Genomic DNA, 24766 nt, shown 5'->3' on the forward strand with positions numbered 1-24766 from the left:
CTATGTTAACCCATGACTGTTAACCCCATGTCTATGGTAACCCATGACTGTTAACCCCATGTCTATGGTAACCCATGACTGTTAACCCCATGTCTATGGTAACCCATGACTGTTAACCCCATGTCTATGGTAACCCATGACTGTTAACCCCATGTCTATGGTAACCCATGACTGTTAACCCCATGTCTATGGTAACCCATGACTGGTAACCCATGACTGTTAACCCCATGTCTATGGTAACCCATGACTGTTAACCCCATGTCTATGGTAACCCATGACTGGTAACCCATGACTGTTAACCCCATGTCTATGGTAACCCATGACTGTTAACCCCATGTCTATGGTAACCCATGACTGTTAACCCCATGTCTATGGTAACCCATGACTGTTAACCCCATGTCTATGGTAACCCATGACTGATAACCCCATGTCTATGGTAACCCATGACTGGTAACCCATGACTGTTAACCCCATGTCTATGGTAACCCATGACTGTTAACCCCATGTCTATGGTAACCCATGACTGTTAACCCCATGTCTATGGTAACCCATGACTGTTAACCCCATGTCTATGGTAACCCATGACTGTTAACCCCATGTCTATGGTAACCCATGACTGTTAACCCCATGTCTATGGTAACCGTATAATTGAGGTGTCGGTGCTTCAGGGCGGTCTCGACGCACCCCTACTTGTATCTGATACCACTGTTATACGCTATTATTATTAGAATTAAATGAACCAGTTGTGTTAACGCAAGAATGGCCACAGTAACAACGGCATTTGTAATAACGGCAACAACAGTAGTAGTAGTGGTGGTAGTAGTAGTAGTATTTTGCAAAACATGATGGGGGGTTGTCAAGAATAGCATCAGCTGAATGGGTTAAAGCGGACAGACAATTCCCATGGATATTTATGTGTGGGTTGGCTTCCCGTAGAGAGCGTTAGAGATGGACAGGCAAGCCTCGGCATCTCTCACACCTCGCTGTCAGCCGTCACCTCGCCTCAGTTACTCCCACGAGAAAATGTTGATTTATGATGCAGAAATTGATGGTGCAATACACTATTATATCAACGGCTTTCAGAAATGCAGTTTTAACACACACAAGATATCACATATCTACATCTTAGGGTATCTATCCATCAGGCCTCGCGGTTGAGTGGATTGCGCTTAGGGGTCGTAGTCCTAAGGGCCCGTGTTCGATTGCCGGGGGAAGCGGAAACAAATGGGCACAACTTCTTTCACCCTGCCGCACCTGTTCACCTATTAGTACATATTTACCTGGGAGACAGCTGCTACGGGCTCCTTCCTGGGAATATGTGTATGCCAGATAAAAATATATGTAGTAGATATAATAGAGGAAAAACAGATTGGTTAAAAAGGTGGGATCCAAGAGCTAATAGCTCGATTTTGCACACACAGTATGCAGCTCCAGCGTGGAGTATCTAGTCAAGTACCCAAATGAGCCACAGGGCCTAAAGAAAGGGCTTTTCAGTGTCTGAGTGGTTAAACTATGGAATGCATCATATAGTGATGTGGTGGAGGCTGACTCCATACACAGTTTTAAATGTAGATATGATAAGAGCCCAGTTGGCTCCAGAATCTGTACACCAGTTGATTGACAGTTGAGAGGCGGGACCTAAGAGCCAAAGTTCAACCCCAACAAGCACAATTAGGTAGTATACAACAACCTCGCCTCTCACCCTCCACCCCTACATACACCCTCACTGTAAGGTACGCGCGCGCGCACGCAACACACGCTCCGAGTTCCCTGGCCACAACAACACTACCACCAATCACGACAAGAACCCCCAAACTACTTCCATCGTCTTCGGCAAGGTCGGCCTCAGCTGAATTAGCCAATAAGTTGCCAGTTTCTCTGCCCGCCTGGTGAGGGCGACGAGCTGGGAGAGGGAGCTTCACCAGGGTAGATGAAAGAAGAGTAGAGGGAGAGGACGGGAGAGGGAGAGGAGCCAAGAAAGGGAGAGTTGTAAAGACGCCAGCAGCAGCAGTGGTCATGGGAGAGAAGGGAGATGGGCGGGCAAGCCTGGTGTCATTGGCAGAGTGACCGCCTCGTACACTAGGATCTCTCTTGTCCGGCCCAGGAGTCACGGTCGGTCTACACCAGCTGCCGGAGCATCCCTACACCAGCTGCCGCAGCATCCCTACACCAGCTGCCAGAGCATCTCTACACCAGCTGCCGGAGCATCCCTACACCAGCTGCCGGAGCATCCCTACACCAGCTGCCAGAGCATCTCTACACCAGCTGCCGGAGCATCCCTACACCAGCTGCCGGAGCATCCCTACACCAGCTGCCAGAGCATCTCTACACCAGCTGCCGCAGCATCCCTACACCAGCTGCCGGAGCATCCCTACACTAGATGCCGCAGCAACCCTACACCAGCTGCCACAGCATCCCTACACCAGCTGCCGCAGCATCCCTACACCAGCTGCCACAGCAACCCCACACCAGCTGCCACAGCATCCCTACACCTGCTGCCACAGTATCCCTACACCTGCTGCCATAGCATCCCTACACCTGCTGGAGCATCCCTACACCAGCTGCCAGAGCATCTCTACACCAGCTGCCGGAGCATCCCTACACCAGCTGCCGGAGCATCCCTACACCAGCTGCCGGAGCATCTCTACACCAGCTGCCGGAGCATCCCTACACCAGCTGCCGGAGCATCCCTACACCAGCTGCCAGAGCAGCTCTACACCAGCTGCCGCAGCATCCCTACACCAGCTGCCGGAGCATCCCTACACTAGATGCCGCAGCAACCCTACACCAGCTGCCACAGCATCCCTACACCAGCTGCCGCAGCATCCCTACACCAGCTGCCACAGCAACCCTACACCAGTTGCCACAGCATCCCTACACCTGCCATAACATCCCTACACCTGCTGCTCAGCATCCCTACACCTGCCGGAGCATCCCTACACCTGCTGCCACAGCATCCCTACACCAGCTGCCGGAGCATCCCTATACCAGCTGCCATAGCAACCCTACACCAGCTGCCACAGCATCCCTACACCTGCTGCCGGAGCATCCCTACACCTGCTGCCACAGCATCCCTACACCAGCTGCCATAGCATCTCTACACCTGCTGCTCAGCATCCCTACACCTGCCGGAGCATCCCTACACCTGCTGCCACAGCATCCCTACACCAGCTGCCGGAGCATCCCTATACCAGCTGCCATAGCAACCCTACACCAGCTGCCACAGCATCCCTACACCAGCTGCCGGAGCATCCCTACACCAGCTGCCGCAGCATCCCTACACCAGCTGCCGGAGCATCCCTACACCAGCTGCCAGTGCATCTCTACACCAGCTGCCGCAGCATCCCTACACCAGCTGCCGGAGCATCCCTACACTAGATGCCGCAGCATCCCTACACCAGCTGCCACAGCAACCCTACACCAGCCGCCACAGCATCCCTACACCAGCTGCCGCAGCATCCCTACACCAGCTGCCACAGCAACCCTACACCAGCTGCCACAGCATCCCTACACACTACACCTGCTGCCATAGCATCCCTACACCAGCTGCCATAGCATCCCTACACCTGCTGCTCAGCATCCCTACACCTGCCGGAGCATCCCTACACCTGCTGCCACAGCATCCCTACACCAGCTGCCGGAGCATCCCTATACCAGCTGCCACAGCATCCCTACACCAGCTGCCACAGCATCCCTACACCTGCTGCCGGAGCATCCCTACACCTGCTGCCACAGCATCCCTACACCAGCTGCCATAGCATCCCTACACCTGCTGCCACAGCATCCCTACACCTGCCGGAGCATCCCTACACCAGCTGCCGGAGCATCCCTACACCTGCTGCCACAGCATCCCTACACCAGCTGCCGGAGCATGCCTACACCAGCTGCCAGAGCATCCCTACACCTGCTGCCACAGCATCCCTACACCAGCTGCCGGAGCATCCCTACACCTGCTGCCACAGCATCCCTACACCAGCTGCCGGAGCATCCCTACACCAGCTGCCGGAGCATCCCTACACCAGCTGCCGGAGCATCCCTACACCAGCTGCCGGAGCATCCCTACACCTGCTGCCGGAGCATCCCTACACCTGCTGCCGGAGCATCCCTACACCTGCTGCCGGAGCATCCCTACACCTGCAGGAATAAGAACAAATAACAGCATGTGGGAATGAGGGAGGGAGAGGGGTGGACGTCACGATGAGTGGGTGGAGGGGTGGGCGGGACAGTGTGTCACGGTCACCCCCTCTCACCATCCACTGTCTATTGCTCACACTGTCACCCGTCCCACTGTCTATTACTCCATCTATCCCCCCCCCCTCCTCATCTTATCTCTATTGCGTGCCACTATCGGTGTCTTCTAACCTCCGCTGTTCATCGTCACTAATCATTCAGTGTTCATTAAAGTTCACGTCACTTCGGATCCTGTCTGAGTACCGTCAAATCTTGCGTGTTCCCTGTCAATCCAGGAGTCCACTTCCAGGAGATTTACACAAAAAAATGACCATAATGAGTTGTAGATAAAATAGCCAGTAAGGCGGCGAGTGGGACCACGCCGAGAGTTACAATACCAGCAGGACATTGACAGGAAAGTTAGTCCTTGGATCGTTTAGCAGGATCCGTCCTGCCTCGCCACCGTCTTCCAGTTTTCTGGGACGAAAAAGGTAAATCGGCGCTTTGCGCTTCATACGTGACATTTAAATTATACAAATACGAAGACCCCCCAAAAATATATATATATTTATAACCCAAATAGTAAGAGTGTGTCAAGCCGGCAGTCTTGAAATATATTCTGGTAAGCATGTAATTTTTTCCATCTTATATCTTTTCCGCCTGCTCACAAGGATGTAACTGCCGATATGGTAGTTCATTTGTCTCACCAATCACTGTGGGTTTCACTCAAGGTTGTCACCGCGGGAGGCGAGTCGGGTGTGAGAGAAGGCTGGCACACCCTCACTCTGCCACTGCTACAGCCACACTATTACTGCGGCCATCACCTTACTTCGCCTTTAGGTCGTGCTCTGTGCAGTTGCCACGCGCTCATTTCCACCCCTATGGATAGCAGGCTGTAGTACATATGGGTATATTATTTGAACAGCCTCATCTCGGTTGTCAAGTAAATGAGAAAATTTAGACAGTAACAAGGATATAAATCAAGTTATTTATTAATTCTAGCCTGGACAGTTATCTTGCAATCCACGAGGTCATTCCATCAATGGCGACGCGCCAAGACTAACTGGTAACCGATCCCTAGCCAGTTGCCGCGCGTCATCGGCGACATCTATTGGCCATTTATCATTCCAGAACGCACAAGAAATAATAACCCACGTATTGTGCCCGGGTCGACAGTGTCTGTGTACACAAATGATGGAGCATTACAGGAAGAGGAGTGCGGACAACGTGGTGGGAGGACTGAGCTGGTGTAGGGCTGCTGAACATCGATCTACCAGACAACAACTCAAGTGCCAGGTGTTAGATGATACTCCAGCTTAACCTCAAACTCTTTTATCTTGAATACAAATTATCCAATACGTATTGTAAGGCATGCGCCCTCTTCCATCATTTATTTATCGGATTATGTCGCTTTTTTCGCGTGTGATTGCTGAGAGAAAGCTTCTCGCGCCGGAACATTTACTTTTAGGGAAGCTTGGTGGAACGCGTGGTACAATACTGACTGGTACATGCTGGGAACACGTTGCTCGCTCTCAACTTGGTTACGGTCCTCATGACACTACCGGTAAATATTCACCCCGGTCAAATTACCCTCCACAACTATGCCTTACACGCACACACACACACACACAACTATATATATATATATATATATATATATATATATATATATATATATATATATATATATATATATATATATAAAGTGTATGTAATGTATCAATGACAATTACAACACATTTTTTCTGCGTTTGCAAAAGTATCACGGGTGGCATTCATCCTGCAAATGGTCTATCTGTTAGATTTAGTTCTCTGGACAAAATTAAGTGTAGTCTAGCATAGGGCAGGTGTAGTCTGGCACAGAGCAGGTGTAGTCTGAATACCTTATATTACCCTGTGTTTCAAACTTTTCACTATAGACGCTCATGATTTTAATTAATTAATTTTTTCCTTGATATTATTCTGGTCTGATTTGTTTGGCAACTGAAGATTCATATCAGTACTTTCCACTTATTATTTTCGAGGTGGGGATTTATCACATAGCAAGCTATTGACGCAAATTCTGCAATCCCCATTATAGTGTAGGACACCCATATAAATGCCGTTGTACCCATGTTAATATATATATATATATATATATATATATATATATATATATATATATATATATATATATATATATATATATATATATATATATATATGTCGTACCTAGTAGCCAGAACGCACTTCTCAGCTTACTATGCAAGGCCCAATTTGCCTAATAAGCCAAGTTTTCATGAATTAATTGTTTTTCGACGACCTAACCTACCTAACCTAACCTAACCTAACTTTTTCGGCTACCTAACCTAACCTAAATTATAAAGATAGGTTAGATTAGGTTAGGTAGGGTTGGTTAGGTTCGGTCATATATCTACATTAATTTTAACTCCAATAAAAAAAAATTACCTCATACATAATGAAATGGGTAGCTTTATCATTTTATAAGAAAAAAATTAAAGAAAATATATTAATTCAGGAAAACTTGGCTTATTAGGCAAATCGGGCCTTGCATAGTAGGCTGAGAAGTGCGTTCTGGCTACTAGGTACGACATATATATATATATATATATATAATATATATATATAATACGCTGTGTGCATAGGTGGTTGATGAACACGCGACTGACGGCTTTCTTAATTAGCATTTTTTCATGCTAATGTTCTAAAATCCCCGCCTCGAAGATAATAACTGAAAAGCACTGATACCACTCTTCAATTGCCAAACAAATCAGACCAGATGAGTATTGGCAAACAGATTAAAACAGGGAGCTTCTGTCGTAAAAAATTATGTCAGTCCTGCCAATTACACAACATTGACATCAGTGCTAACTTGAACACTTGACAACTATGTTTTCCTTGGAACACCACCTTCCCGTGACTGGAGAATTGCATTTTCCTACAACACAGAGCAGTTGAATGTGGCTTGTGAATGTGGATCTTCTGGCTGAAGGATAGGAGACAGACTTAGTGTATTACGTTTTTAAGAGATAAGCTCTATAATCTTTTAAGGTTAAAAAGCCATCGCCTGTTTGACTCTACCTGTTTTGGAATTAAGCTGTGATTTACAATGCTAATTAATTTGAAGACTGGATGAATACTGTATTGTGTTTATGTTGCACCATTGGCTTCCATGTTACACTGTAAAGTACAACATAACCACAACATTGACAATCAAGTTCAAGTACGTTTATTGAGACAATAAAAAACATCTCAAAGGGATAGGGTAGTTTAGGCTATTTCTACTCTACCCAATAATGGCAATAACATAACTATAGCACTGTCAGTTAGGATGATGAACATGATAATATTATTATTACTGTATACATGAAAAGTTTAAACAATACAAGGGAGAGGAGGAGGAGGATGTGGTAGAGGAAGAAGCAGCAGCAGCAGGAAAAGGAAATGGACACGAAAGAAGTGGAAAATGTGCTGAAACTGTTTAAAGCAAATATCATTACTCCATGGCTTATAATTGATATGTGACCAAAATCTATGGTACATTCAGTGCCAAGTGAAGTATTGTCACAGCTTAGAGACTGATGTACAGAGCACACACAGTCCTCATCCACAAGAGATACATACCACGCTAATAATTCAGGAGATGGATGGCCTTATAGTCAGAACTTTTGGCTAGTTATAGTCATTACTCAGTGATACACAGAAGATGGCATCTGATACACAGAAGATGGCATCTGATACACAGAAGATGGCATCTGATACACAGAAGATGGCATCTGATACACAGAAGATGGCATTCCCTAATTACTGTATATACTTTGCTCTTGGTCAAAGCTCTGGTGATTTTAGATTTGTTCCTACATTAATAACCAGCAAAAGAATATAGCATGCAGTCCGGCATCTCCATATATTCTATAATTCTTTTCATCAAATGTGTTGCAAATAATTTGCTCAAGAGTAACACTAATGCAATTGCAAATGTAAGTGCAGGTACAGATATATACAAACATTAGAGCTTGGCAACTTTACCAGTACATCAATCAGAGATGCAGATTTATTATGTCAAACTATCATGTACACAGAATTTAAACATAATGAAATTTTCAAGTTCATTAAGATTACAATGATGTTTCTGGTTTGTATTATGTCTGAGAATCCTTCCAGAGAAACTTACTTCCATTAGATGAAAAAACACATTACCCTGTATACCACACAAGCTCAGCACCCAATTATTACATATCTGCTACTATTAAACATTAACGAAGAGCAGGATAAATTACCTCAGCAGCTATATTACTTTTAACAATGTAGAACACTGGAATGGTTGTCCAGCGTTAAGACTAGTCACTAGATTGTAGGTTGGTGAGAGGAACAGTCCAGTATGTTGCAAGTAATCTGTTGCATTATCTCCTTGTAACACCTTTGGTTTCTACATACAATGCAATTTTCATTGTATTCAGTGCCATGGTATGATGGCCATGACTGACATACCATTGCCATGGTATGCCATGGTGAAGCAAATTAACCATTTACCCCCCATGGTGATCAATGGGTAGTTAGCTGCTTTTTCAATTATTGCAACATGGATCTGATTTTTACAAGTGTGTATCAGTTTAGAATCAATATTACTGTGAATTTTAATTTAAAAGTTGAATATCAGGCTATAGCTAATTTTATAATTGCAATTCCATTATGAAGCTGACTTTACAATTATGCTGAACTCGACTTTTGAATCAAATATTCTCATGCAGGCAACTTTTTAAATTAAGCATTACCAAATTAAAATCTTAAGTGGTTTGTGCATTTCCCTTGTGATGCTGGGCATGCCTTTGGTAGTATTTGGAAAATCTGAACATCCTCTGGTTACTGTCTGTCTCAGTCTCTATTATGATATTCATGGAATATGTCAAGTCCCTGATTATACACAAACATATACCATTTAAATAGTTTGCATACTGTACAAAATTTCTTTGATTATAAAAACAGTTCCATATGAACATGAACAAATGTCTACTATACATATATACTGTACTTATTATTTCAAAATTGTAAACTTTTTACACATTAGTATGTACAAATGGACTTTTATGTACAGTACAGTACATCCATACACACAAAGATTGATGGACAATACCATGTCATTTAACAGCTGTTACTATAATTGCAAACACTCATTCAACTACATTAGGCACTCAAAGACTTGAGTGGTTTCATATTACATTAGTACACAGTTCTTACATCTTCATTAATTTAAAGTGTCTAATACAGATTACACTTAGAACCTTCCTTACACTGAGCAAATTGTAGTGTGTAGTTCTGTACTTACCTTGTGGCGGGATGACGTCAGGAACAGGATGTGTGGTGATGGTGGTGGATGATGTGCATTCTGGAGGTGGAGTTGCTGTGGGTGAGGCAACCAACTTCTCCTGTTGCCCCTCACCTTCACCAGGGGGCCTCCCTCCTATCCCCGAGGATGCCTCCAAGCTCTCACCGCCGCCCGCTAAAAAAGGTTGCTGCAGATGCGGACGTGGAGAGGGTGGGGCGGGGGCGGAGGGCAACGCCGGGCTCTGTCGGCACTGACGCTGGTCCTCGCATTCCATCTCGGGTGAAGGCGGGAGGCCGTCGGCTAAAAAAGGCTGGTGTTGTACACTGCTGAGTGGCTGTTGGGGAAGTTGCTGCTGAAGACGTCCTGATGGACTTGGCTTCTTGAACTTTTCTTCAGCTTCATCCCATTCATAACCTTCTAAACATGTAAGTCCTCTTCGTGTTCTCTCAAGAGTTTCAGAGTGCAAACCACCAGTGTTTCTGTACTGGTTGGAATGAATGCGGCCCTCTCGATAATCCACTGTGTATTCGTCTAAGTGTAGTTGTAGTAATCTTTGGTGATTTGTATCTTCTACAGCTTGAGATGGGTTGTTTGGCACACTCAATCTGGTAGGTGGGTGGTACTCATTGTTACTGCCATCACCTGGCCGTCTCGGCCGGCCTTCATCTAAGGTTTCAAGAGATCGAGTGTGTCTAAGGGAGGCACGCCGAAGTTGTTCACGCCACTGACTGTCATCTTCCCAATCCTGTTCCTCTGGTAAAATATCATGATTTGTGGGACTCTGTAGCTCATGGGGACTTAGTGACTCATGATAGGAAACACGACTGACAGAACTGTCTTTACTAACTAGACTGTCACGTTTGCACACCTGGTATGGTAGCATAAGAGGTATTGGCAAAGGTGAGGTTGCATAAGGTGAGGTGGCTCTTTGAGGTACACTTCCACTGCTATGGAGACTACTAACAGAAGCTCGTTGACTAGTCAACTGAGAGAATGCCCCACGATGAGAGGTAAGTGTAGATGGTGGTGAGGAAGGATTAGAATTAATAGAACTATTTAGACTTGCCCTCACACCATGTGATGCAGCAGAAGCAATTTGTGGAACTGTAGATGTTGTCCAGTTTGATACATGAGGTGGACCACTAGTATATACCTGCTTCATCTCCAAGGGAGTTGGCCCATTACTAGCCCCTCCCACAAATGTCCGAGGTGGATCATCAAGAAGACCCTCTAAAGACCGGGTTCTACGATGGCCTACTGGAGGTCCTGAAGTAGGACTATCTGTTTTGATTGACAGCCCATGAGGAAAAACATTTTTAGCATCTACTTCTGGATCTGGAGTATATGCACGTCGTTTCATTTTTCTAAGGGTATCAGAGTCATATACATTGCGTTCATCTGGGGAAGTGACTGTCTTTCCCTCCAGAAACTCCACTGAAGTTCTTAACTCATGAGCCAACCTTTCACGTCTTTGTTCAAAGTCTGAAGCACTAGTGATCTGATTTACTTTTCTTCCAATGTCTTGCCTCTTATTTGCTTCAAGATCACGCTGATTATTCAGTTGATAAGATCGAGAGCGAGGAGTACCTACTATCCCTTCAGCTAATGTTGTTGCCCCATCATCACGAATTACATCTGAGTAGTAGTAAGGTGCAGAACGAGGGCTAGTCTCACTGCCTACAGAGGCATTTGAAGTTGCTCTTAAGTGAACTGGGGCCAAGTTGCTCCCACCTGACACAACACTTGCTGTCGGACTAACCACACTCCGAGATGATGCTTCTGATGAAGTACGTTGATGACTTACAGTCAGGTGGGCTACTGGGCTTTGCACTCCACGAAGTGCATCAATCATGGGAGATCCTGTTGGTTCAGAATTGCCTGAGAGCATCTGGGAAGAGCTCTTTCTCAACAAGGATGTTCTTGGTGTAGGTACGTTCTGATAAGTGCACAACTCATTACGCTCTGCATAAGGATCAGGAGATTTTGGTCGTGATCCAGTGGAATTTGATCTTTCTCTCTCCGGTTGTGAAAACATTTTTGCATTTGAAGGAACATTACAATACTCTCTGCCAGTCGGTGGAATCTGATTTGTGTTGATAGATGGTCGAGCATTATGCTGAAAACCTTCATTAACATAAGGATTTTCAATTTTGTTGGAAGAATATGAATTATCTAAATTGCTTTGATAGGAAGAATTGTGATCTAGAGCAGATTTTGGCCTGGCAGAAGATTCATGTTTGTCCCCTGGAAGAAGAACATCTTCAGCACACTGAGGGAAGGGTTTCCGCCTGTCCCTCTGGAATTTTTTCTCTGCTCCAGGCATGGTATAGTCCCCAGGATAGGCTGCTGATGCTGGGTATCTATCCTCAGACCTTAAGATAAAGCTATCATCATCATGAAGGCACTCAAGGGTGTCCTCAAAAACAGGTCTTCTCTTCAGCTTATCTGAATGAAGACTAGCTGAAGAGTCGGATTTTTCGAAGGTTCGTCTATCTTTTCCAACTGAAGACCTGGAGGAGTTCAGGTCTTCTCGAAGACTGCTCTGGCTAACCCTCAATGATCTTGAGGAGCTCAGAGCATTTCGTAAATGTGGTGGTGGATCTGGGGTTTCCAAATTTTCAAAGTCAAAGTTTTTAGCTTTAGGGGCTCCACTATCTAGCTCATCCATCGGGGGTGGGCTCATTGGTATTGGAGGAGGTGGGACTAGATCAGAATCGGAGGAATCCTGGGCATCTGGATCACTGGATGGTTCTGCACCACTCAGATAATAGGATGCTGGTCTGAAGGTATCTGATAAGCTAAAGCGTGGGTTGCGGGGTGGATCCAGACTGTCTAGGTCTTTGGATGCCTCATCATCTGCATCAGAAGAAGCATTGGACTGAGATTTCAAATCTAATTTGTTGAGGGAAGAATTTAGAGCAGTATCTGATGTATAGGGCCTGTCAGCATTCGATTGTGCTTTGAGATCATCAGGTTTATCTGGAATCTGAGGTTTTTCATCTTCCATGGGGCCATCATTTTCTGAATTTGGAACTTCCATGTATATAGCTTCATAATGAGACTGTCCTCTGTAAATGTATTCATAATGCTGAGGCTCATCTTTATCACCAATTTCATAATATCTTGGGCTTTCTGGAGTAAACATCTCACTAGCAACTTTGCTGAAATCAAGTCGAGGAGCGCCTAAGGGGTAGATTGAAGCACTGTTAGAAGATGTGTCTCCACTCATCTCAATGTAAGTGTGTTCTTCATATTCAGTTTTTGCAAAGGTATCTGGATATACTGGTTCTGGTGTGGGGAGGTGTTTACTGCTTAGACTACTACATGAGCTAGCTGGGGCAAGAATACTTGATCCCTGACTAAGTTTCTTAGGTGGACTCATGGGCAAATAGTTTTCTTCGGTATAGGGATTAGGACGTATTAAGGGACTCTGAAGGTCATTTGAAGGAAGATATATTGGCGGTGGAGGGGCTTCCTCTTCAGGAGGCTTATCAAGGTCAACAATGATAGAATTATCATTATCTGGAAACTGGAAGTTGTTTTTTACAAGCTCACTATTAGGAATACTGTCCATCCACCTAGGTTCCTCACCGCCACTATCACTATCATCCAGACCTTTAAGAGACTCTTGTATGGATTCTGCCAAACTGAGTCTTAGATATCCAGGAGTAACAACTGCATCCATATCTCCTCCCAATGTTGGCTTCTTTGGTGGTCTAGGTGGGGGAACAAGAGAGACCATATCATCTTTTTTATCATCTGCAGACTTTCGTAATTCAGCTAAAACAGATGACGTGGCAAACACTTTTGTTATTTTCTCAGAGCCAGTAGTGTAAAGATCTTCACTCTGTCCTTCATCACTTGAACTTTCATTTGATAACATTTCAGAATCGCTATGAAACTTTTTTCTGGATAAATCTTGGTTCATGTTAACTCTCTCCATGTGCTCTATTGATTTATCTTCAAAATTCTTAAGAAGGGCCTTAACTGAACGAGGCTGAAGTGGTTTCTTCATAATAGGAGGCTTGACAGGATTAACTATCTGCTCATTTTGCTTTATTTCTTCAGGCTTATTATCATCATCAAATAAAAACTTTCTTATGTTGGTTCGACTCAGTCTTGAATCCATAATATCCTGAGGACTTCTAAGTTCCCTATACTCAGTACTTAAAGGCTCTGAGCTTGAATTATATGGAGGACTTGTTGAAGGATTTTCCTCTGAAATTGAAGCCCCAATTACTTCATCTTTCTTTTTGTAATCACACACACTCTTAACCTGTGCTTCTTGGGCAGTAACCATAGTAGATTCTGATGTTGTAAATTCTGCCTTTAGTGGGGAAACAAGTGCTTCTGAACTTCGAACTTGTGGTGAAATAGGTTTCAATGGTTCTTTGAGGGGTTCCCTCATATTGCCAACTAGATGCTCAATAGAATCAATATTAACAGTTTGATTATGTACTCTAGACTTTGGTTCACAATGTCTTACTTGTGTTATATGTAATTCCCCAGAATTTTTCACATTATTTTCTTTGGTATCTAAGACTTTGTTTGTAAATTTCCTAATCCGGTCTTGGACTAAGTTCATTTGACTTTGTGTTTGATGGTGAGTTTCCTGCACCATCTTTGGACTTTCTAAACATGGCAAGATTGGAGTGGATTTTTTCAAAGAATTGGATTTGAAATTTTCCTGTGATGATGATGATTCACAATTCTTCTCTGGGGTGATATATTCATAGCTATATTCCTTTACTACCTTTGATTCATCTACTTTTGATTTTAAATCTGAACCCATTGTTCCCCATGATCTATCAAACTTTTCTGGGCTCCAAGTTTCTGGTCGTCTTGCAGTGCGATCAAAACCTTGTCTGCGAACCACACTAGAACACTCTGGGCTGCTCTCTAAACTATCTGGATTCCATAGAGAACCTCCTCTGATATTCCTCTTTTCATCTCGGTGAAGAGACATTTCAGCTCGTAGGGTATCATAGCCACTGTCTGAATATTTACCAGTAGATGTAGTGTCATCCGGTATGACACCTCTCTGAGACACATGTAAGTTAACTATCTCTGCTTTATGGGCAGCATGAGATTCATATGATGAATACCCAACAGAACTTTCATGGCTTTCTTCTCTTCCTGATATATTATGAAGAAAACTTTTATTCTTCTCCGCCGAAAGGCCACTTTCTTTGCTATTATCTCTTTGTTCAAAGAAACTGCTGTTTGACTGGAACTTACTTTGTGAAGAATTTTGTGCATCATATGAGGAATTTAACTCCTTGTGTAATCCAGTGTTTACAGGATTATTATTACTTTTTTCTTCTTCAAATTTATTATCATTCACGGCAGGCATTTGAACATCAGATACATAATATGGGTCTCTTGTTGCATAAAACTGATCACTATACACATAACTTTGTTCATACTTTCTAGACACACCCAACTGTTTTTCTGCTTCCTGTTGCCGAGGTTCATACTTTCGCACTTCGTCAAATCCTTCATGTTTTTCAATAAAAACTGGTACAGCTCTCTGGCTCACTGTCCGCTCATTGTACATATTTTCTACATCAACAATATTTGTGGTACCCCTGGGAGTGCTAAAATGTTTACCCTCACGTGCTTCATTTACAATATTTATGTTTACATAATCTGGAGATGATGTGGTTATATCTGGAAGAGGTATTTGTTGTGATCCATAGTGGTCAGCAGGATTCTCAGTCATGTCATCCCTAGGAAAATCGCTAGAATCTTCAGGTCTTTCTTCATTGTCACGTCCCCAACCCTCTGGGGCAGATCCAATGCGCCTGCTATCACGACTCAGATCAGCACTGCTCCTTCTAGAGTTACGTCGGGTCCTTTTACGGGTTTCCCTCTCCTCCAACAAATCTGTGGGCCATATCTTGATCAGCCAGATAAACATGGCATTGGGATTAGTTTTCTATGTTAGTAAATCTTCATGCTGCTATGAGTTATTACTTTTATGTTGAGGAGCAAGACAAGTAACAATGATCAAGGCAAAAACAGCCCTTGCATGCTGAGCATAGAGCCAGGTTAAACTGCTGAACTCAGGTTTCAGCAAACATATGATTAGTTGGCAACAGAAAGCCTCCAGACAAGCTTACTGCAAAATCACTGTAGTCCATGCTATGGCCAGAAATTCAGAAATTTTTTCAAGCAAAGATTCATATCCCAGGAAATATAAATAAGGTATGAACATGCTATTTCAGATCCATATATGTACCCACTATAAAATAAGTTCAGGCAGCTAATTCTTTCAATATTGATATGGAAGAAGGCATATGACAGCACTGTATATATTATCTAAGTAGTGCTGTCAAATGACCAGCAATGGAACATCCCAAGTGCTTTGTTAGTTCAAAGAAATTACATATAATTTATTACATAATTATGACAATAAACTGTATTTCAAAACTTTATAACAAAACCTGAACCACCAGTAACATGCAACTGTATTTTCCCAGTTCATAACTCACACAAAGATTAACAAGGAATCTATTAATTGTGTGAATTACTTACTGTTCACAGATGATATCAACACTATTAGATCTACAAACATAAGAACCTCAATAGGAATAAGGTTCTTCAAGGAATATGTGACTTTTTTTTATCTTAGGGTAATGCCCATATTCAATTGTCAACTCAGAAAAGATACAGAAGATACCAAATACCACCAAGTGCCCTTAAGCAGCCATTCCAACAACTTTTCAATTTGTAAGTTTCCTACTAGTACTCTTGTGTTAGTAAAGCGATAGTTGAGGGTAAATCTTCCAAAGAAATATGCATGTCAGATAAATTAAATACACAATACAGTCAAACAATTACTGGGAAACATTAGAGAAGTCTGATACAAAATATATTATAAAGCAAGTCAAATGGAGATAATATAATAGCAAATATAATACTTACCATCTTCATCGGATGAATAGCTGTTGTATCGTGATGCTGAAGTGGATCTTCGAGAATCCCCTCCGCTGATATGCCTAGTTCTAGAACTTTCTCTTCGTCCTTCTCTCCTCTTGGTACTACTGCTGTCTGACCCCTGGTGTGATGCACCACCTTGAGGGGCTGGCCTTTCATTAAGCATCCCACAGGGTGAACTTAAGCCACCCAGGTTCATAGAACCATAATTCATGGGTCCTTGATTTTTAGGAAGGTTACCAGGAACCCATTCTATAGAATGTGCTGACCCATGGGGTTGACCAAGTACTGTGTTACCTGTGTAACCCTGGGGCATTCCTATTGTAGTTCCTGGAGATTTTAAACCAGACTCCTTTCCAGGTAAAAGACTTTGAGTATGAGCATGGCTCTGGATTATTTTTGTTCTGGCTTCTTGAGTCACAAGCTCATTCAACACCTGTTAAGGGTGAAGAAAATAACTTTTAAAAATATATGAAATATTAAAAATAATTGAACAAATATACTGTATACTGAAAAATAGGAAATTTACAACTAGAAGCTAAAATATTGCCAATTTAGTTACTGTAGTCATTTAACTTTTGTTTCACCTACTGATATATGCACAGGAGACCTGGTTGGGGACTGGGCCATGGGGACATTGAGCACCTAAATAATTTCAAGATAAGGTAACCTAAAATTTATATAAATTTAGTCTAAAACCGAAATTCCAAGTACTCTCATAGGAACTTAGGAGGACTGGATATGCTTCAACTGCATAAGGGTGATTAACGTAACTGAAAGGATTACAGGCTGATGTAAGATGCAGAGTTTTGGTTTTATAGGGTCCGTCTAATTACCACAAGCTACCACAAGCTACACAAGCTTCAGAAAGCTTCCTGGCAATACGTTAGTAATGAATAAATATGATATGTTAGGTTAGGCTGACCTAACCTAACCTATCCTAACCTAACCTAACCTAACCTAACCTAACTTAACCAAACCAAACCTAACCTAACCTAACTGACGCTTGGATCGTCGACTTGATTTGGCGTCACCAGCTTTTTATTTTCGCCTAATTTCTTTATAAAAAGATACTTTTTCAGATTAAAATTATGTTTTTTCGTGTTGTACATTCAGCACCAACATTATAATGAGTAAATATATCATATTTATTCATTACTAACGTATTGCCAGGAAGCTTTCTGAAGCTTTCTGAAGCTTGTGGTAATTAGACGGACCGGTTTTATATCCAGTTTTGTTGTGTAAGTCTGACTTCTCTGTGCTTTGAGCTGCATGTACTCTGGGTCCTCTTCCCAGTTTGCTCACTAGCCTTTGCACTGACAGTGTTGCTTCACTGCTATGTTCGGGAGTCTGCCTGAGGCCAGCACACTGGGAGTGGAGTGCCTTGCCTTTGGGTGTTCACAAGTCTTTGACTCCTTTAATGAGCTCTTGGTTAGGGGCACTCTAATTAAATGATCAGTAACTTGCCAAGCTAGGAGCCGAAGTGACCTTAAGTGTGAAGGTCAGGGCAGGACTACAAAGAGACGAAAGTCCTTGGTATACCAGATTGAGGGCTTTGAATGTTCATTCCCACCTCGTTCTATTTTCCTGGTGATTGCTTTAGTTACAGGTCAAGTTATGGTTGACTTACTCTTCTGTATTTAAGTTTCCCTCAGCTTCCATTGGGGGCTGCCTAGAAGACACAGGTAGTTGGGGTGAAGGGCATGAGTTCTGTACCCTGGGACTACGTTACAACATTGCACAGCGGGTTGCTGTAGATAACCCTTGTTGTCTGTGCTGTGGCTGGTACATGTTCCATCACTAGCAGTGGGGGTGTCTTGTGGATACCTACCTACCTTGAGGTGCTTCCGGGGCTTAGTGTCCCCGCGGCCCGGTCGTCGACCAGGCCTCCTGGTTGCTGGACTGATCAACCAGGCTGTTAGACGCGGCTGCTCGCAGCCTGACGTATGAGTCACAGCCTGGTTGATCAGGTATCCTTTGGAGGTGCTTATCCAGTTCTCTCTTGAACACTGTGAGGGGTTTGCTAGTTATGCCCCTTATGTGTAGTGGAAGCGTGTTGAACAGTCTCGGGCCTCTGATGTTGATAGAGTTCTCTCTCAGAGTACCTGTTGCACCTCTGCTTTTCAACGGGGGTATTCTGCACATCCTGCCATGTCTTCTGGTCTCATGTGGTGTTATTTCTGTGTGCAGGTTTGGGACCAGCCCCTCAATTATTTTCCACGTGTAAATTACTAACGTAACAATACTAACGTATTGCCAGGAAGCTTTCTGAAGCTTGTGTAGCTTGTGGTAATTAGACGGACCGGTTTTATATCCAGTTTTGTTGTGTAAGTCTGACTTCTCTGTGCTTTGAGCTGCATGTACTCTGGGTCCTCTTCCCAGTTTGCTCACTAGCCTTTGCACTGACAGTGTTGCTTCACTGCTATGTTCGGGAGTCTGCCTGAGGCCAGCACACTGGGAGTGGAGTGCCTTGCCTTTGGGTGTTCACTAGTCTTTGACTCCTTTAATGAGCTCTTGGTTAGGGGCACTCTAATTAAATGATCAGTAACTTGCCAAGCTAGGAGCCGATGTGACCTTAAGTGTGAAGGTCAGGGCAGGACTACAAAGAGACGAAAGTCCTTGGTATACCAGATTGGATACTCCCAACTGTGATCCATTTCTTCTATGCCTTGTTGATAGTTTGGTAATAGGCTTTTTCCTTCTAACTGTGATGGCAAGGAGTTGATCTATTGGCCAAACAAAAAAGTGAGGATTTAACCTGCTCACGAGTAAAACTCCAAAGTCAGCCATTATGCAGTCTAGTGTCTCATCCAGTCAATTGTAGCTGTATTTACACAGATGACTAGCAACAGTCGTCTGTCTTCCCATAACATTTTATGAGATACAGTACAGTAGTTAAATATAATTAAAAACATAATTTAAATCAGACCCCAGCTTGCTGTATTTAATAAATTTCAAAAAATTTATTAGCACTACAGTATTTATATATAAAAGAGTTCTTACTTTCTTGTAAAGCCACTGACAGGCATAGCATTTCGGGCAGGTCCTTAATTAATTCTATTTTCCCCCGGAATACGACCCGCCAAATCGTTTAACAACCAGGTACCCATTCACTGCTTGGTGAACAGAGGCTACAGTTAAGGATTGGATCAAACCTCCCCGGCCAGGCTACAAACCCAGACAAAGGTGCTCATGAAGCAACGGGCAAGTATTTTACCACTGCACCACGGGGTCTGCATGTCATGTTATCTTTTTATTACTACAATACTGTATTATTATTGCTCATATTATTATTAATTATTATTACTATTATTAATACAGTACTGTAGTTATTACTGTTATACTTTTTTATAATACAAACCTGTTGTCTATAAGCCTCATTATTTGTTCTGGGCTGTGGTGTAGCAGTGGCATCAGGACGAGAATTGGTTTTACGTGTCAAAGGAGACTGCAACATACGTTGTTTCCATTCAAGCAACCTTTTCATAGATTCTTCACGCTGAAGAGTAAAAATAAATCATTTAAATACTTTTTAAAGTACTGTATAGTATTAAAAAAAAAAATCTTGAATATAGCATGTTAATAATACTGCACATTTACAACAGATATTTAGACATCTACCAGCTTCTTACTATCATCATCACTCCTTTTATTGTAAAGTGTTGGGCACACTAAATATTAAAAAGAAATTGAAATGCACACTACTGTATTTAAAATATGGTATATTTTTATACACATTAGTTTTTAATGGGAAATAAAGAAATCATTACATTTAATTTCTATAGAAGCCCTACTGTATCCTTCTTCCCACCTCAACCTTGAAGCTAATGGAAATTTATGGCTATTTATCACTATCCCTATAATTTTGAATGTCTGGTAAAGTGTTATAGCTAAATAAAAAAAACTCAATCTATCATTAGTTTAAGCATCCTAACATACAGTATATGGAAAGAGGTGGAGTTTAAAAGAAATCCAGGAGTTTTTATTAAATTTATGTTTTGCTGGCTGAAAGAAGTGCACCAACAGCTGTAACACACCTGAGGGTGAACTTGACCCTGAACCCAATAGGAAAGATGTACGCAATAGCACGAACGGCAGAGTTAAAATACACCAAATGGCTCTCATTCACATTGCCCAGACAGTGTAATGCATCATCTCTAAGGCACATCACCATACATCAAATCGCCAAGACAGAATGTATGGTATTGTTTGACATATACTCTGTCTTCCAACATGCTCAGTCCACTTGAGAAGCATCGAAGGGAATGGAGCTATCAGGAGCTAGTGCCAAGCCATTACAACTACACGTATATAGCACTTGAAAGGGATCAGGATAAGGATTTGGGATGGGACAGGGGAAAGAATGGTGTCCAACCACTTGGATGGTCGGGGATTGAACACCAACCTGCATGAATTGAGACATAGTGAGTAAACAAAGATACCTTGACCACAGCCTACAGGGAGGGGATGGCCAAATGTACCCAGTGCACAGATATTACTACCTATGACCATAGGCTAAATACCAGAGAACCATGAATGAAGTAGTTTTACCGAGAGCTGTGCTGTGTACATTGGCATTGAAATACTGCATAAGAACAGGCCAGAAAAGTTTCAGACATACAAAGACTGTAAATGACTAAATGCACACATGTTAATTTAATAGTACTGTGTATATATATATACAGTATATATATATATATATATATATATATATATATATATATATATATATATATATATATATATAATATATGTGCAAACAAGCCTGAGTGGTCCCCAGGACTATATACAACTGAAAACTCACACCCCAGAAGTGACTCGAACCCATACTGCCAGGAGCAACGCAACTGGTATGTACAGGGACGCCTTAATCCGCTTGACCATCACGACCGGACATAAGGAAGTGATAGCCGAAGCTATTTGAACCACTTCCCCGCCGGCACTCGGGTGGTAATCTTGGGCATAGCATTTTATCAAATCACCTCATTCTTTGGGGCACACGTGAGGAACACAAAAGCAAACAAGCCTGAATGGTCCCCAGGACTATATACAACTGAAAACTCACACCCCAGAAGTGACTCGAACCCATACTGCCAGGAGCAACGCAACTGGTATGTACAGGGACGCCTTAATCCGCTTGACCATCACGACCGGACATAAGGAAGTGATAGCCGAAGCTATTTGAACCACTTCCCCGCCGGCACTCGGATGGTAATCTTGGGCATAGCATTTTATCAAATCATGCTATGCCCAAGATTACCATCCGAGTGCCGGCAGGGAAGTGGTTCAAATAGCTTCGGCTATCACTTCCTTATGTCCGGTCGTGATGGTCAAGTGGATTAAGGCGTCCCTGTACATACCAGTTGCATTGCTCCTGGCAGTATGGGTTCGAGTCACTTCTGGGGTGTGAGTTTTCAGTTTATATATATATATATATATATATATATATATATATATATATATATATATATATATATATATATATATATATATATATAATATATACACTATTATTGGAACATAAAAGATACACATGGTCCACAGCAAATTAAATACAAAATTTCAGGATGAAAACACATCTAACTCGACTAAAACGATTCTAGCCTACCAAAGGCACATGGAGGGTAACAACTGGGAAATATCCCATGTAGCTTGGATCAGTAGACCCTGTATGAGCATGATACTGAATATTTGCCAGATGTTACTAGGTAAGACTTTAGTGCACTATAACAGGCAATATGGAGTATAATTTAAGTATATTGCACAAATGGACAGGTCATTTTTACATAGTTGTGCAGAGAATAATAGGTGGCTGCCTTGGATTTTATCCATGATGAGATTCTTTTGATATTTTGATAGTGATTATTTTCAAAATATTGTAGTACTGTATATACATAAGCAACAACAATATGATTTTACCATTTTATAGTGTAATCTATCAACATACCCTATGTTTGCTATAAGTTTGCTCTTACCTGCTGCATCTTTTTACTGTCTCCATCAGAACCATCATCTTGCAAAGAAGTATTCATCATATCATCTTGCAAACAATGGCGAGGTAACCTTGCTGACGCTGATCTCATGAAACTGTTGTTGACACTATCGTTTGGAGAAGCACTGTTAGGATAACTGCCTGGTGGAGTAGGGACACTGTTGAGAGTAGTATTTGGTGATGTCTCATGTTTATAAACAGGTTCCTCGTGGTTGTATGCCCGACGATGATCCTGACAGGGGTCTTGCCGATGATTCTGTCTTGTGTCTGATCTTCGCTCCTGTCGACCGTCTTGCCGGAGCACATGGCGTGGATATTGTCTGTGATCTTCCCAAGACTCCTGACCAGCATCTTGCCTTGGAACTTCTTTTAAATCTTGACCAGCACCCCGCCGTAAGCTGTTAGTAGCACTGGGGGGTGTTGGTGTGGTAGCTGGTTTATGAGATATATACAAGTCAGGTGTAGCAGCTCCAGCAGGTGGTACACGCTGTGACACCCCCCCATGAACACTGTTCATGTGGTGGTGATCACTTCCTGGACTTTCTCCACGTCCAGCAGGTGAATAACGAGATGATGATCTGCTATGCATGTGTGAATGATACAGCGATGATTGGCGCATCTTCTGAGCATAGTTCTCCTCAGACCAATGATCTGATTCATTCTGACCAACCGAAGATTTTGGTCTTGTTTCTTCATGTCTTGCTAGATCTCCACCACTTCCACGTCGATAAGACCACATGTTGCTGCTATTGTGCTTACGATTATAGTCGAGAAAATCTGCACTATGTGGGCGAGGAGGCCCTGTTGGACGATGATTTTTATGAGGATCTGTATGGGAGACACGGGGAAGTGTATCGTCTTGCCGACAAAAGTTTGACCTTAAAGGTTCTGAAAGTTGTAGTTCTTCAGACAGTCTTGTCCCACCACTTCTTGAAGAAGCAAAAGAGTCTCGCTGATCAGGCCTTCGTACAGGGCTTTGAGGAATGGAGTTTGACCCATTACTGTCCCCATAAACATCTTCATAGTCTCCACGGCCTCCACCGGCTGTCACCCCATATGCATCAGGTGTCCTTCTCTCAGCTGCAGGAGGGTGATAGTGGAGGCCTCGACCATCTGGGTTATGTGTCTCAATTGTGCCATTTCCACCACCACCATGATCAGTATATGTGCGTGTATCTCTTTCGTCTCTTTCAGGGGATCGCTCTGGAGAAGTGCTATAATCCCGAGAAGAATTTAAGCGCTTAGGTTTTGGCGGAGCATTTGCATAAAGAGGTTGGCGATCTCCAGGCCGTAAGATTACTGATGAATCACATGATGTATTGAGCCGGTCACCCTGCACGCGCGATGATTCACTTGCCTATAAAATATATATATAGTACAGTATAAACAGTAGAGTACAGAATATTGCTGTTTTCTTACTTTCAATATCATTAGTAAAATCAGGCAATGTTAGACTTGATTAGAATCAAACAAGGACAATAAACCCACACATTAGAAAAAAGTACATGAAAACATTTAGGCTCATCTGAACTATTAATAAATAAAATCTTAATAACAATCAGGAGGGATTAAAATATCAATTAGTTATTGTACTAAGAATTTAATTCTTCATAGTATCAAATAACTTTGAAAAAACTATTTAAAAAAAAATAAAATACTTTTTTATAAAAAGTATAAAAAAGTATAAAAGTATAAAAATACTTTTACAATTAAGTGTTCATCAAGACTGACACTAAAGATAGACATGATACAAAAAAAAGTGATAAAAAGAATGGAATGCAAGCACAACTTTCATCTAAGAATTCTACATCAATCAAAATACTGTACCTGTGCAGTACAGTATTGTAAATATGTATACAGTATTGACTACAGTTCAATTGTCTAGTTCTTAAATTCCTTTACACGCACTGCAAAATTGGCTGCAGTTCTGGGGTCTACACCTGTCTAAGTCTCAAATAAAGGACAGGCCTGTAAGGCTGCATGAAATATTAGATAAATGTGGAACTATAGAAGCTAGAATTGATAAATTTGTATGGAAAGTGGGATGTGAATATGTTTATGCAAGACAAAGCTGAATGGAAGCAAGAATGTCAAGTAGAATGGAGTAAATAATAATGAACATGAGCAGTAATCAAACATACTTTGTCTACAAATGAATGCAGAGAAATACAGGGTATAGGGAAATGTATAACTTGTGTAACTGTTTAATGAGCTGGTGTGTAAAATTCAAGTTAGAAAGATTAAATGTGGTGGTTGTGATTCCAAATGCTCTGTGTGCTGAGAGAAGTGAGAATTTGTTGTATTGCAGTTTACAAAATAATTGCGATGTGTGATTTGAA

At 42.4% G+C, this 24766-nt stretch overlaps 1 protein-coding gene across 5 annotated transcripts in view; it reads right to left on the reverse strand.

The window, feature by feature from the left end:
• Positions 1 to 7562: 7562 nt before the first annotated feature.
• The window catches only part of LOC123758108 (uro-adherence factor A-like), a 364530-nt gene continuing 347326 nt past the window's right edge, over positions 7563 to 24766 (reverse strand). For 3 of the 5 annotated variants that reach the window (XM_069338664.1, XM_069338665.1, XM_069338666.1), the window contains 4 exons: positions 22411 to 23784; positions 19797 to 19934; positions 16424 to 16871; positions 7563 to 15382 (listed from right to left, as the gene is read on the reverse strand). In XM_069338664.1, coding sequence (XP_069194765.1) covers positions 9405 to 15382; positions 16424 to 16871; positions 19797 to 19934; positions 22411 to 23784 — 7938 coding nt within the window. In that variant the 3' untranslated portion in view covers positions 7563 to 9404. The remainder of the gene's footprint in view (positions 15383 to 16423; positions 16872 to 19796; positions 19935 to 22410; positions 23785 to 24766) is intronic. The other 2 variants (XM_069338667.1, XM_069338668.1) reach the window with 1 other exon arrangement.

Source organism: Procambarus clarkii, chromosome 40 (genome assembly GCF_040958095.1).
Source record: "Procambarus clarkii isolate CNS0578487 chromosome 40, FALCON_Pclarkii_2.0, whole genome shotgun sequence".
Lineage (NCBI taxonomy): Eukaryota > Metazoa > Arthropoda > Malacostraca > Decapoda > Cambaridae > Procambarus > Procambarus clarkii.